The sequence below is a fragment of the Gopherus flavomarginatus genome, chromosome 17 (genome assembly GCF_025201925.1).
Source record: "Gopherus flavomarginatus isolate rGopFla2 chromosome 17, rGopFla2.mat.asm, whole genome shotgun sequence".
Taxonomy (NCBI): domain Eukaryota; kingdom Metazoa; phylum Chordata; order Testudines; family Testudinidae; genus Gopherus; species Gopherus flavomarginatus.
In genome coordinates this window covers 14,032,069-14,046,821 of record NC_066633.1, presented here as the reverse complement: position 1 = coordinate 14,046,821, position 14,753 = coordinate 14,032,069, and the positions used below count along the sequence as shown (strand labels likewise).

General features: G+C 43.0%; 1 protein-coding gene across 4 annotated transcripts in view; it reads left to right on the top strand.

Moving 5' to 3' along the window:
• Positions 1-14,753, top strand: part of COL27A1 (collagen type XXVII alpha 1 chain) — a 225,736-nt gene that overhangs the window by 13,305 nt on the left and 197,678 nt on the right. For all 4 annotated transcript variants that reach the window (XM_050926920.1, XM_050926919.1, XM_050926917.1 and 1 more), the window contains exons 2-3: positions 1,335-1,405; positions 8,513-9,948. In XM_050926920.1, coding sequence (XP_050782877.1) covers positions 1,335-1,405; positions 8,513-9,948 — 1,507 coding nt within the window. The remainder of the gene's footprint in view (positions 1-1,334; positions 1,406-8,512; positions 9,949-14,753) is intronic.

Here is a 14,753-nt window from a genome sequence, read left to right as displayed (position 1 = left end):
TTTTGTGTGCAAGAGCTGAAACCAGAACGTCTGGGAAACACTACACTAAAATACTGAAATAAATATGCAATTTTATTTTCATTCACCAGTTATGAATAGGTCTATTTCATGTCTTTATCCCACTCCCACCCTGGATATAATGTTGGTCTGACTGAAATGAAGTAGTACTAGCAACTTATGAATGATCCATGTTTTTTCTTTCTCTGGTGGAGGATTTTATATAGTTTACATTTTTGTCTCTTTCTCCAGCTGCCTAATGGCCTTGATACTTCAATCTAGCTATTAAATCTCCTCTAGAAGATGAGAGAATTTAATCTCATAACTTTCCACAGATAGTTCTGAGTGAATTTAACCAAGGAGTATCTTATGCTTTTGCATTATTTTGATACAGATCAAACAATTTGTGGGCTGAGGAGTGGTTTCTGCTACCTTTCTGGTATAGCTTCCCTCTCTGCTAGTGCTTTCACTGGTACCAAATGCAGCTTCACAGGTGTGAAACACAACCTTCCAGAAGAGTGCCTCACGTAACTTGGAATGCTGCTACTCCTATTGGCATTTTCTTAACATCTACCACTGGCAAGCAGGATTTCTCTACACATTGAACTAATAAGAAATGAATTAATGGTAGTGCTCTAACTGTGCTGGGTACCAAAGGGTTAACAAACTATCCCTTCTCTTTGTATCCTTTCTTTAGAAGAAAATAAATTAAACAACATAGGGCTTGTCACAAAATTTGTTCTAGATGAATGTGAGAGCAGCAGGATTCAAACTTTGTTTACTCAGATGCAAAGGGAACTTAATGACACTTACTGTATATCCTCTCATCCCCTTATACATACACTTTGGTCAAGTCCATCTTTCTCCTTATTTTGAATTGCTTCTGTGTCACTGTGCATTCTGGCATTCTACACTGGACAGTGCTGCAGTGAACACACAGCTTTGGCCTTTCTGTAGGCCTGATGATCTGACACCCTTGACATCCCTGCATATAGCTCTGGTCCCGATTCAAGCCCTGATCCAAAGCCTGTTGCAGTCAATGGACAATTTCCCATGGACTTCAGTGGGCTTTTGATTGGGCCCTCAAGTAGGATTCTGGTTATGAAGTCCCAATAAGAAGCAAGCAGTCAGTTCTGTGCTGTGAGGGTCTAATCCTCCAGCTATTGTTGTTAATGACAACACCCCCCATTGACGTCAATAAATGCATGGCTGAGCCCTTGTTCACTATGAAGCTTATTTTTTTGGCCTTTAACAGCCATATTTAAGTAATGTTTTATATTATAAATATTTTTAAATTGTAACAAAAACCTGATTTTTTTCCCTTCTCTGATTTTTAGGGGATCACTCTTTCTCTGGACTGTTTTATATTTTACCTGTTTCCTTGGATTCGCACAGGGGAGTTCTGAAGGTAAATTACACTTGTGTGTTTGTTTTTTTTGCCTGACAAAGAAAAATGTATAAGCAAATTTTAGCCAAGGGGCTTGGCTTCAATTTAAATAACTTTATCTAATCAAGAGCCTAATGCACAGACTTAATGTACTAACTTCTGCTGTTTTGCTGCTGATAGTTCAAGTGTTGACCTGAGTAGACTATCCAGACTTGGAGACCAGCAGTTAGGGTCAGACTTTTAAAGGTATCGGGGTGCCTAAAGATGTAGATGGACTCCTCATGGGATTTTCAGATCTATCTACATATCTTCATCTTTTGGCACCTAAATTCCTTTAAAAAATCTGTCTCTTAAAGCCTTTTATCTAGTGAGGTTGGTCACTAATGAGTTAAGCATCCCTGGGAGGCTGATAAATATTATAATTAGGGCCCTACCATATTCACAGTTCATTTTGGTCAATTTCACGGTCATAGGATTTTTAAAAATTATAAATGTCATGATTTCAGCTATTTTAATCTGAAATTTCACGGTGTTATAATTGTAGGGGTCCTGATCCAAAAAGGAGTTGTGTGGGGGTCACAAGATTATTGCAGGGGCATTGCGATACTGCTACCGTTACTTATGTGCTGCACTGCTGCTGGTGGCAGCGCTGCCTTCAAAGCTGGGCAGCTGGAGAGCAGCAGCTGCTGACCAGGAGCACAGCTCTGAAGGCAGCCAGCACCAGCACAGAAAGAAGGATGGCATGGTCTGGTATTGCCACCCTTCCTTCTGTGCTGCTGCTCACAGATCTGGGCCCTTAGTCAGCAGCTGCCACTCTCTGGCTGCCCAGCTTTGAAGGCAACAGCGCAGAAGTAAGGGTGGCATGGCATAGTATTGCCATCCTTACTTCTGTGCTGCTGGTGAGGCGAGGGGTGCTGCTTTCACAGCTGGTCACCCAGCCAATAGACGCTGCTCTCCGACCTCCCAGCTCTGAAGGCAGTGCAGAAGTAAGGGTGACAATACCATGATCCCTCTAAAATAATGTTGCAACCCCCCGTAACTCTCTTTTGGGTTAGGACCCCCAATTTGAGAAATGCTGGTCTCTCCTGTAAAATGTGAATAGTAAAGGTTAAAACATACAAAAGACCAGATTGCACGCTGTGATGCATTCTTCATGGCCTTGAGTTTGGTAAATCCCCATTTTACAGAAGCAGAATCTGAGGCACAAAGAGGATGTAGTCTGTTTCAAAAAAAGCTATGAAACCACCTGCTGCCAAGGTATGGGAAAACATATGCTGCTGTTTTCCTTGAGTTACATCACTTGGCACAATGCAATGCTGCTGATACAATGTAACTCGAATGTTATCCAGAGCGATGATAGGAGAATCCTAGTACATCCAGGCATGATCTCTCCCTATCCAAGTTGCATGCCAAATGTACCCTAATCTCGCACAGTATGAGTCAGCTCGTGCCAAGTAAGGTAGCGTCATGTGGCTTTCATCTACTCATTCATGCTGAGTTATGCCCCCTTCTGTCTCCCACTGTTCTAGCCAATTTCTCTTCCCTCATAGCTGCACTTGCTCTTCACCTGGGAAAACAGGCAGCTTCCTTCAAGGTGGTATTGTCCTTCAGTGAGCCAGTATGGGGCATGAGAACGTGCTATATACTGTGCTTTTCCTACCTCCTGTGCAAGCCAGTGTGGGGACGCAATTGGCCCAGCTACCCTTAATGTGGGTTTCTTGTGCTTTCCACCCACCAAAAGCCCAGTGATAAGATATTGGACCAGATTCCTCCCCGGTGACTTTAATAGCTTTCAACTAGAGATAAGGCAAGTTAGACGCAGATACATGTGCCCAGTATAAAAATGCCCAACTATCTATTCCCCAGTCATTGTCCCCTAAACCATAATGCAATCTAATTTCTGTTGATCTTTTCACACTCCCGCTACTCCTGCCTCTTGTACAGACAAAATTTCTTTGGGGGTGATGGGGAGGGAGAATCAAATGGCTTATGACCTGATCGTCTCCCACTGATTTTAATAGGAGCTTGCTCATTTGATTTCAATGGGAGCTGGATCATATCCTTAGAGAAACGTTCACATTTCACAAGCTAAATTTTCACACTTGCTATTCTTGAGAGATTTCTAAGTTTCTTTACCACTTTTCTAAAGAGTAAGATTCCTTTATGATAACTAGTGACGTGCATGGGGATCCAGGAAGTTCCCCGGCTGATGATGATAAAAAGAATTCTTTCTCTCCACGGCTGGATGGTGGAAACTGAGCATCTGTTTGTCAGAGAGCCATCTCCTCTGTCTTAAAATAGCAACACCTCCTCCACATGAGTTACTCAGGGTGCAGGCTGGAAATGAACAACTTCCTATATAATCAGCAGGCAATAATAAGTGGACTAGCAGGCTCCAGGCCTCTTAGGCTCCAAAACATGAAAGAAAAATAGAAAGTTGGTTGAAACTCAGCTGAAACACAGCCCACGGAGCAGTCCCTGCCACCAGCAATTTTGAAAGATGTAATATTTTCCAAATTCTACTTTCCTGCAAAGGAAGTGAACATCTGGTTGAATCACTTAGTCAAGCAGTTTTCAGAGCAAGTTTTATGTTAACATAAAAGAGGGCTAACAAATACTGTGTTTGAGCTATTTTTTTATTTTATTTTTTAAATAGACTTGTAATGCTCCATTTTTTGGAGTTATGTTTGTTGCTCTTTTTACTCCCAGGATAATTATGGGATGTTTAAATGTTTTTTGGCTGTTGCCATCCATATAAAACAAATTTTCATTGTGTGTACACGCAGACAAAAAGCCTTACATTTTATTATATGGTGCAATGAAAGCCCTGCCTCTGATGGAATGAATTACCTTCCCTAAAACGCTATGTTTTTGGAAGAGAAAAGGATGATTTCCTTACAAGTAAAAGGATAGCTCTTTCCTTTAAAATGTTTGATGTGGGCATCCAAATAAATTTCAGGCAAATGGTGCAAGCGAACATGAGAAGTTTGAGTCTGTATTATCCAAAGCTGGTGCTAGCCCACTGGGGACCATAAGCAGAAATATTGTTGCCCTCCCCTCCTCAATACTAAAATGGGCAAGTTCATATAATAAAAAGTGAATAGGGGCTCCCTGGAGCTGGTTAGTCTGCTTATGCCTAGCGCTGGTTTATCACTCAAGAATGTAAGGTTGGGATAATCTAACTCTGGTTCCCTGCAAGTGAGCAGAGGGAGTTTTACCATTGACTCGAATAGAAGTGGAGTTAGGTTGATGCTGTATGGTTTTGAAACTGTAGAACTAAAAGGGGAAGGGGAGAACTGCATACATTGGAAACGCAGCATCCATACAAATACTACAAATTTAAAAGCTAATGGTCCAGGTCCTCATCTGGTGTAATCTGTGTCCTTCCATTGATGTCAGTGGATCTGCACCGATTGAGCACTAGCTGAGGTTCCAGGCCAATAGCTTTGAAATTTTGACTTCATTCAACCAATTTTTTGATGAAGGTTCTAGATCTAAGCCAGCAGAAACTAGTAAACTAAGAATTATTCCTCTCTGACTTTCTGGTTTTGTGGTGGTGAGAGGGAAATAAGCTAGACATTTCAGCCTTTGGCGAGCACCTCCTTCAAGGAATCCCTTCTGCATACAGCTTTCCATATTGGAGAGAAATTTGCCCTCAACCCCAAAATACTGCTACTTGGGTACCACAATTAGGCCATGTCTACACTAGAGACCTTACCGTGGCACAGCTGTACGAATGCAGCTGCATTGCTGTAAGTCTCTCGGATAGCCACTCTGTGCCGATGGGAGAGGAGAGCTCTCCCATTGACATAATTAAACCACCCCCAATAAGCGGCGGTAGCTATGTTGGCAGGAGAATATCTCCCACCAACATAGCACTGTCCACACTGGTGTTTCTGTCACTGTAACTTATGTCACTCAAGGGGGTGTGTTTTTCACATCCCTGAATAACTTAAGTTATACCAACAAAAGTGCTAGTGTAGATATAGCCTTAGTTACATGGGGGTAAGAAACAGAAAGCTTTAATCCATCCATTTTTAAAAAACATGTCTTGATGGTAGTTCTAGGAGGTGAAAGTTGACGGGAAAAGGTAAGGCTTCAATAAATTCATAGCAGTTTAAAGATGCCAAAAGTGGCACTTGTTCGCCTTTAGCTGTACACTAGTTGACGACATCCCTTCATGGATCTCATCTGGGGACATGCCCACCAGTTCAGTGGAATCAGTGTGGGATGTAGTAGCTGAGGTGGGCTGAGCATACAGGTGTGCTGGGCTCGGTGGCTGAGCACAGAGCTGGAGAATCCACACATCCCCTGCATAAGCTCTGCTGTAATCAGGCTTCATACGGACATTGGGCTTTTGGCCCAATCATATATTTTTTTCAACACAATTTGATACGGTAGCTAATGAGACAGTTGGATTTGTATTTCAAACAGCAGCATCCTCCAAACAGGGGAAACATAGTTATGTCTTCGCAGAGCAGCTCCCTAGAGTACAAAATATTTCTGCCTTGTCACTACAATACATCTCTTGAAGAGAACCTAAAAATACATCTAGCAATTGGAAGCCAGCATTCAGCTCCTAGATTTAAGCAGCAAATTTATTTCCTTAGGGCCAGATCCTGGTCCCTTTGAATTCCATGGCAAGGCTCCCACTTGACTTCACTAGAGCCAGGATTTGGCCCTTAGCATTGGAAAGGAGTTGGGAAATGATCCAGAAGACAGAAGTGAATTTGACGATAGCTCTGTACCTCCCCCATTCAGCAGCGGGTGGGGGGATTCTATCCATGCTGTGAGGACGGAAATCTCTATTGGGTAATATGGGAGGGGAATGCCTGGGAACCAGGGGCTCATTTAGCCACAGATAAACACTGATATTAATAAATCCATACGTGCTCATACAATAAAATAATCCCCTCAGCATAGAGGTAATTGAGAGAGAATTTCCATCCCCTTCACAGTTGATCCCTAAACTTCTCTGTGGCTCTGTCTGCTATAAAGGGAATTTAAATGCCTTAAAAATAAAAAGCGGGGTGGGAAATAAAGCAAGTCCTAGACTAACTAAATATTGATTTACTTGTTCTAATGTACAAAAATGGTTGTGGTTTGCCAAAGTCTAAGAACAGAACTGTTCTCTTTCTAGTGTTCTCTTTTCCTGGCTAGAGCCCATGCTAGGTCTCAGACGGGCTTCAGTTTGCAGCCTTTCTAACGAACACTCACAAACTTTCTGTTCCAGCTCCACAAATACTGAGAACTGCTTTGAATATGTCGCAGTTAAGGATGAAGGAGGCCAAATTATGAGGGCCATTTTGAGGGAGTGTTTTTTTTTTTCTTGGATTATTTTTCTTCTCATTTTTTCATCTGTGAGGCCTGTGATGTTAATTGAAGTGCAGCTGTGGCTGGCACGGTTATGCTCCTGATTGTTTAAACTCTTCCCTTTTGGATGTAGGCGTTCAGAGTGGGTAAATCGGGTGTGCAGCCCTCTCTAGACTAGATTCTACCATTGATAATTCTCATAGGAAGATTAGGTGGCAATCTAGGAATAGGGATTGCAATTTATCAGTTGTGTTTATGCCAGGAAAAATATAACCCTCTTTATCTCCTTTCTGAATAGCTACTTTTCCCAGCGAGCTAATGGAACAAAGATAGCAACCCTGTGTGTGGAATGAAGAGTAGAATATGGATAAAGGTCTGATCCAACTCTAATCCCTTAAGGAAAAGTCCTATAACATTTAATAGGGAGGAAGCAATAGGGTCCTCTATAGACATTAGACCCTATCAAATTTAATAGAGAACTCTGTCCTTGCTATGGTAATCTATAGGTTGGCTTAAACATTCTGTGAAAAGATTTATTATGTTCTATAGGCCTTCCTTCTATTAGGAGCTGAAGTCAATGGAATCTTTGCTGTTGATTCAAATGGGAACCGAACTGGATTCTAAATACCCCATTTCTTAATTAATTCTAAATACCCCCTCCCCGAGTTTTGCCATATCCCTACCCAACCCCAGAAAATACTTGCCTTAACAGCTCCTTCTGCCTCACCCCCATGGACCTTTGTCTTCCTCGTTCTCTTGAGCTTTCAGCATTCTCCCAAGTCAAGCATTGTGGCCCAGCTGGCAGCCAATTGGACATAATTTGTGCTGATGTTGCCTGCTAATCAGTTTTAGACTCTCTGCTCTTTATAAGCAGCCCCTCTGACCATGGGGCCAGGAGCCAAAGGATTCTGCGTCAATCTGCCCATTGCATGCCTCTCACCCAGGCTAGTGGACATCAGCCTATTCAGCTACCATCCAGGTTAATGTTCATAACACTTCATATATGTGTATGGTCCCTCCAACTTTTGTACAAAATTTAAAGCTGTGTGATCATCCATTTTAACTAATGCTACAAGGTGATACCTTCACTGGCTCGGTTAAGCCTAGATGCAGCCTTCTTATGCCTGGGGTCACTTTCTCTTTTAAAAAAAACAAAAACAAAACTATTAACAACATGTAGTATCATCAAAGGCCATGGGTCTGTCATAAATGATAGCGCTGGTGTGTTTGGAAAGATGGAGATATGGGTCTCCACTCCATAAAATTCTGCTCCCTACCCTCTGTGAGGAAAAAAGTTTAGTCTCAAATCAATTTTTTTATTACATGTCTGACTACATCAAGTCATAACTCAACTTCTGACAAATGGTCATATCCAACATTAAATCCCAAATGTGTGATATTGGGGCTTAGGAGTAAACATTCTATGGGGGTAGGTTATCTCCCAAACTGTCTACTGTGACTGCATTTTCTTCCACCTTCCTTCAAAACATCTGTCACTGAACCACTGTTGGAGATGGGTACTGGGCTAGATGGACCATGATTTTGGTTCATTATGGCAATTCCTGTGAGATACTGAACTGACACTGTATGGGCTCCTAGCTTGGAAATCACGACAAAACAGATGCATCCATGACCTGACTGACTGTCTTAAACCAGTCTGAGCAGAACAGAAGGTAGGCACAATCTACAATCCACCACATTTGGCGTCCAATCAGCTGCCCATGGTGCCCTTGGAAAGATTCCTATTGACTCAGATGGTGTTGGATCAGGCCCTGGTTTGCCTGGGTGCTCATGCTCTTTGCCTCTCTCTTTCAGATGTGGACATTCTTCAAAGATTGGGCCTGGCAGGGAAGAAGCCATTGAGTGCGTGGTCTTCATCACGCTCGGTTCCTCAGGGGGTTATCCCTTTCAAATCGGGGGTCATCTTCACTCAGCGAGCACGCATCGAGGCGCCCACTAGTACCATCATCCCCGCTGCCTTCGGCACAGACTTGGCCCTAGTGCTGAGCTTGTGCTCCCACCGCATCAACAATGCTTTTCTATTCTCTGTCAAGAGCAAGAAGAAAAAACTGCAGCTGGGGGTCCAATTCATCCCCGGGAAGGTCATCGTGTATGTAGGCCACAAGCGCTCTGTATATTTTGATTACAATGTTCACGATGGCCACTGGCATAACATGGCCATTGACATCCGAGGCCAGATGGTAACTTTATTTACTTCTTGTGGGAAGCAAAGACTACATGCAGATTTGCATTTTAAAAAAGATGAGGCATTGGATCCACAAGGGTCTTTTCTCTTAGGGAAAATGAACCAGCACTCGATACAGTTTGAAGGCGCCATTTGCCAGTTCGATATTTATCCTTCCGCCAAGGCAGCTCATAATTACTGTAAATACCTGAAAAAACATTGCAGGCAAGCGGACACCTTCCGGCCGAATCTGCCCCCACTTGTCCCACTCTTGCCTAGGGATCCCAGTGCCTCCCCAATGGCCCCTCTGCAGCCTAAGTTCTTGCTACAGGGTTTGAAGAACCTGACCACTGTGATCCCAGCATTAGAGCTCATCAAGATCACAACACCCCTCAAGACTCCAGTTACAGGGTCCACCACCTTGGTCCCATATAAGCTGCGTTCTCCAGGGTCAACAACCAAAGTAGCCAAGGTTACAATCATGCAGTCTACCATTCCATTGAGTACTGATATGCAGCTGCCGGTCCGTTCGTACCCTCAGAATACTACAGCAGCCCTCAGAATATCCCAAACCTCTTCCAATGCAAGTCCACAGAAACACTCCTTTCCCACAGTCAGAAACATCCTGCCTGCTGGCCAAAACTCCACTGCCATCAGCAGGAAAGAGTTGGAGCAAGAGACCAAAAAGATGATCAACCAAAAAACATCCACCAAGCCCTCTGAAACCCCCAGCACTGTAAAGCCAATGAGGAAGAAGATTGAAAACACATCTAAAGACGTCCACCCCATGACCATGAAACAAAACCCAGAGAACCTGACCAGTGGACCCATTTCAAAAATGCTATTGCCGCTACCAACCAGGAAATCCGTTCCTAGCATAGTTCCTCTACTGTACACCAAATCAACCCCTGGATCTGTCCATCGTACCTCCAGAACCAGTGTGCAAGCCTTCAACCTCACAACCCTTGCTGCTGTTGATGGATTTCAGGTCTTTGACCCCGTTGGACCCACCCTATTTCCATTTTTACTGGGACTTCCTGGACCTAAAGGAAACCAAGGTCCCCCGGTAAGTTTAAGTTTTTAAATATATTCATGGTATGGTCCACTGAATAGGACTCCCAGACCAAGGGTCATATCTGCTATCCACTTGCTAGACCTGCCTTGGGCAAGTCACTTCACCTCTCTGGTCTTCCATTTCTGCACTTTATAAAAAGGGTTTAATGTTTACCTAGCTCTGTAAAGTACTATGAGGTCTACGTAAATCCTAAATATTGTTGTTAAACTAGAGAGATGCCTGAGCTACCAGGTTCGTAGCTGAACTTCTCCAGACTGGTTTGGACTGATCTCTGCTCTAAACAGGGTTGATGTGAAGTGAACAGCAGAAGTTGATAAGGGTGTCAGTCTTGACTTAGAATCTCCAGTGTGTTTCCTTTGTGCCACTCTACAGAAATACATTTTCAAGATCTTCTGTTCTGGGCTTCACCAATGCATTGTGCATCCCTTTCAGTGTATGACAATTTAAGAAGTCTATTTGTAATATTACAAAACCAGCCAGTTAAAGTGTGGGGTGCAATATATTTCAAGTGTAGTTTAAAAATACTCTTTGGTTTGAATATCACAAAAAGTGGCCCAAAATAACTACCGGTAGTCCTTTTTTGAAAATCTTGGCCATTGTATACACAATGCATATTTTCGAACAAGGGACCGGTAGGACAAATGGAATAATGGAGAAAGCACTTTAGGGAAAATCAAAATTTTTATGGGGTAACTTTTGCAGAATTCAATTTTTAAAATAATTTTGATGGATAATATTGATGTTTGTGTTAAGCATTTTTCTATTTTTACCTATTTAAGTTTTCAGTTGTGGGAAATTTGTGGTCAAGTCTGACGATAATCATTTAATGACAGTAGATGTTGAGATTCAGAAAGTTAAAGCTTTTTAAGCATTAAAACACAAATTGTCAATATCATATGTCAAAATATATAAAGTAAATATCCTTAAATCAAACTCTAATAAGGTCTCAAGCAGCTTTTTTCTTTCTTTGCCTATGTGTACATTTCGATCTTTGTCAATGGAAATATTTTTTGCCTGTGTGTGTATACAGTGAAATTGACATTTACTGACAAAAATCTAATCCTTCCAAGCCTACTTATAAATGTAATAACTGCATTCACACACAATCGCCATTCTTAAAAGAATATATATGTAGGCCATGAAAAAATATACATAGTTTTTGTAATGGCGAAAGCAGTTAGGCCACTTTAAGGACTATCTGCTAACTCTTTGGATTTTTTTTTAAAAATACAAGAATGCAAACAAAATCTTTCAACTGATTAGCATCTGAGAAAATCTTTATATTTAATCCTCAGACTTTTGTTATATTGCAAGTGTGTGTGTGTGGGGGGGTGTTTTGTATATATCCATATAAAGTAAGATGCTCCAAGAGAGATTCCTTGATTGCCAAGTTCCAGCCCAGAGCTAATTTTTACAGCTGACTTCTTAAAATACTGAAAGAAGGGTTTACAATGGAAAAATGGAGACAAACTTTAAGGGACACCATTAGCAATACTTCTGCCTGCAAATGTACTGCCTATTGTTACAAGTAACACCTCCAATAACAATGGCTCTGATCCTGCAAACACCACATTCTTAACTTTAAGGTTTGGAGCCAATCTCAAGTTACAATTTCAGATTTGAATCTAAGGTGTTGATTGTTACCTGATATTTTGGATGTGGCATCACAGACAGATCTCAGTTTGTTCCAATGTTCCTTTGTGTGACTAAGATCTCAAGGTTGCTACTTCATCACGGTTGTATGCTGCCAGGAAATTGTAGACTCCTTTTTTATTTTTATATATATAATATGAAATAACACACACCCTCCAATTGTTGACGGCGAGTCAGGAAGTCTCCACAATTTCACTGTGTACACAAAACTGTCTCCTACAATTTGTTTTTTCTCCGTGAGTGAAGAGCCTATGTGTTTGTGGAGATTTCCCCTTAAGCTTATTAGTTTTTCAGTAGCAGGAATCCAATCAATGATTGTGCACTCCTTCTCCAAAAATATGATGTACCTGTAACGGATGGATCTATAGCTGGTCGCTCAGGGCTCCAGTGAACTCTTGGCCTCCCCTCTCCAACCCCTTGCTCCAAAAATAGTCTGCGGGTGAACATACTAGTCTTGTTCTTCCTACTCTCCCCTCCTACCCCACCCAACATGAAGAGCTTGTTGTTCAAGTAGAGTGGAAAATCCCACTCAGCCTGTGAATCACAGCAAACAGACTGATGCAGGCCACGGAGGGCTTAGGCAATTGACGGCAGAAGTTTCCATCTGCTCAGAGAACAGTTAGGGTCCTGGATCTGGGGAAAGGACAACAACTAAGCCGCTGCCTGGCTTCATCCTCTTTGACTTCTGGAAACAAAGCGAGCGCATTGAGAGGGAAAGGTTATAGCTGCAGTGGAGCTGGCTGCTGTGTACTGTTTGATATTGTCTGTGACTCATTTGAGGATCTCTGTGTGACACTTTGTTGAAAGCTTCACCCCGATATTGGGCCGGGGGAAGAAAGCACTGAATCAAGATGACATGTTGAGAAATTCATTTAGCATTTATGTAGCCAGGCAAGCGCATTTCAGAATATGAGTGCTGATAAATGCTTCACGGTTGAGTAATTACTCTGGCACCATCTCCATGTTATTGGGCAGACATTTTTGATGAGGTCAGACTCTCAACACAGTACTTCCTGGTCTGGTATGTGATAGCTCAGCCAGTCAATCTTGCCTTGATTAAGCAGATTACAGGCTGAGAACCAGCAATCGCTGTGCACTGCATCTGGCACAAGGGTGGAAGGAAGGAGAGGGTGTTAACTAGTGCAATTGTTATCTGATAGAAGGTTCCTTTGTTACAACTATTGGGGATGTTCTCCCCTTCTCTAAGGGAAGCCCCTGGGAAGCTGCTCTGAAAACAGTCCATTGCCAATCTCTAGGGTGGGATTTGTGGGCAGGCATGGAAGAGTCATGGTGTACAGACCTCAAGAGATGAGAAACGGGGCTGATACTGGTCCACTCCTGAAAAGGGAGCCCCTGCATGCTGCTCAGCCACCATTGTATAAGCTCGCTTAAGAGCTGTGCGGGCATAGGCTCCCTCCCCTGCACGTACAAGCTCCCCCTCCAAGCCACGGAGGATGAGTTAATGTTTCAGAGAGCCACACTGACTCCCATGCAAACTTCTGCTGGAAACTTACTATGTTGGAAGGGAGCATGCTGACTACAGCAGCTCCCCCCCGGGTCTGGCTCCGTTCCAGAAGACTGATAGTTCCCAGCTGCCCACCTCCTGCTTTAAAACCTAGAAACTATAATGATGTGGTGCTCCCAAGGGTGGTCTGTTGCTGAAAAGGGGTGAGGATGCTGTATTGTCTCTACTCTCTTCTTTCATGAGTACAGGGCCCTTAGTGCCCTCTCTCTAGCTCTTCTGTTGCTAGGCCAGGGGAATAGCTATTTCATTCTGCTTTGGTACCATTTTACACCCATTTTATCTAGGTGTAAAGGATGACACAAATGCAGAGCAGTGGTGAATCAGGCCCTGCAGTCTTTGCATATAGCACAAAATAATATCAACATAATCCTAGATTTACATAGGTCCTCTCCTCCCAATTGGCCCCAAAGCTATTTACAAACTTAACTGCTATATACAAAGTGTGTGCTGAAAAGATCCCTTTGCTAATCAATAAGCTTCAGGGGTAGAGCTGTTTAGCAGACCACAGCAGGGCTAATGCAACAGGTTATGAAGACACATCCCATATACAATTAGAACTGCAGCATTAACGCCTTAGGAATTTAGGGTAACGACTGTTTTTTACACAATGGAATTTGGCCAGAACACCAAGATTAACAGGCTTGTTTTGTTTTTCAAAAGTGCCATGGGATCATTAATGACCACAAAGAGACAGAATTTGTGTCTTAAATGTTTTCTGGGCAGGAAAAAAAGGAGCACAAAGGCTCCCAAACACCATGCTGTGTCACTAGCTGAATAATGACGCAGGCCTGGTCTACGCTACGCATTTAAACTGATTTTAGCAGCGTTAAACCGATTTAACACTGCACCCGTCCACACAACGAGGCCCTTTATATCGATATAAAGGACTCTTTAATCTGGTTTCTGTACTCCTCCCCGACGAGAGGAGTAGTGCTGAAATCGATATTACCATATCAGATTAGGGTTAGTGTGGCCGCAAATCGACGGTATTGGCTTCTGGGCGATATCCCACAGTGCACCATTGTGACCGCTCTGGACAGCAATCTGAACTCGGAGGCACTGGCCAGGTAGACAGGAAAAGCCCCGCGAACTTTTGAATTTCATTTCCTGTTTGCCCAGCGTGGAGCTCTGATCAGCACGGGTGGCGATGCAGTCCCAAATCCAAAAAGAGCTCCAGCATGGGCCGTACGGGAGATACTGGATCTGATCGCTGTATGGGGAGGCAAATCTGTTCTATCAGAGCTCTGTTCCAGAAGACGAAATGCCAACGCATTTGAAAAAAATCTCCAGGCTATAATAAGAGTCCACAGCACAGTGCTGTGTGACAAGCGTAACGGAAAGCCAAAGAATCAAATGGACGCTCAGGGAGGGAGGGAGGGGGTACTGAGGACTCCAGCTATCCCACAGTCCCCAGCAGTCTCCGAAAAGTATTTGCATTCTTGGCTGAGCTCCCAGTGCTGTAGGGTCAATCACATTGTCCAGGGTGGTTCAGGGTATAGCTCATTAATTTACCCTCCTCCCCTCCCATGAAAGAAAAGGGAAAAAAATCATTTCTTGACTTTTTTCAATGTCACCCTATGTCTACTGCATGCTGCTGGCAGACGCGATGCTGCAGCAA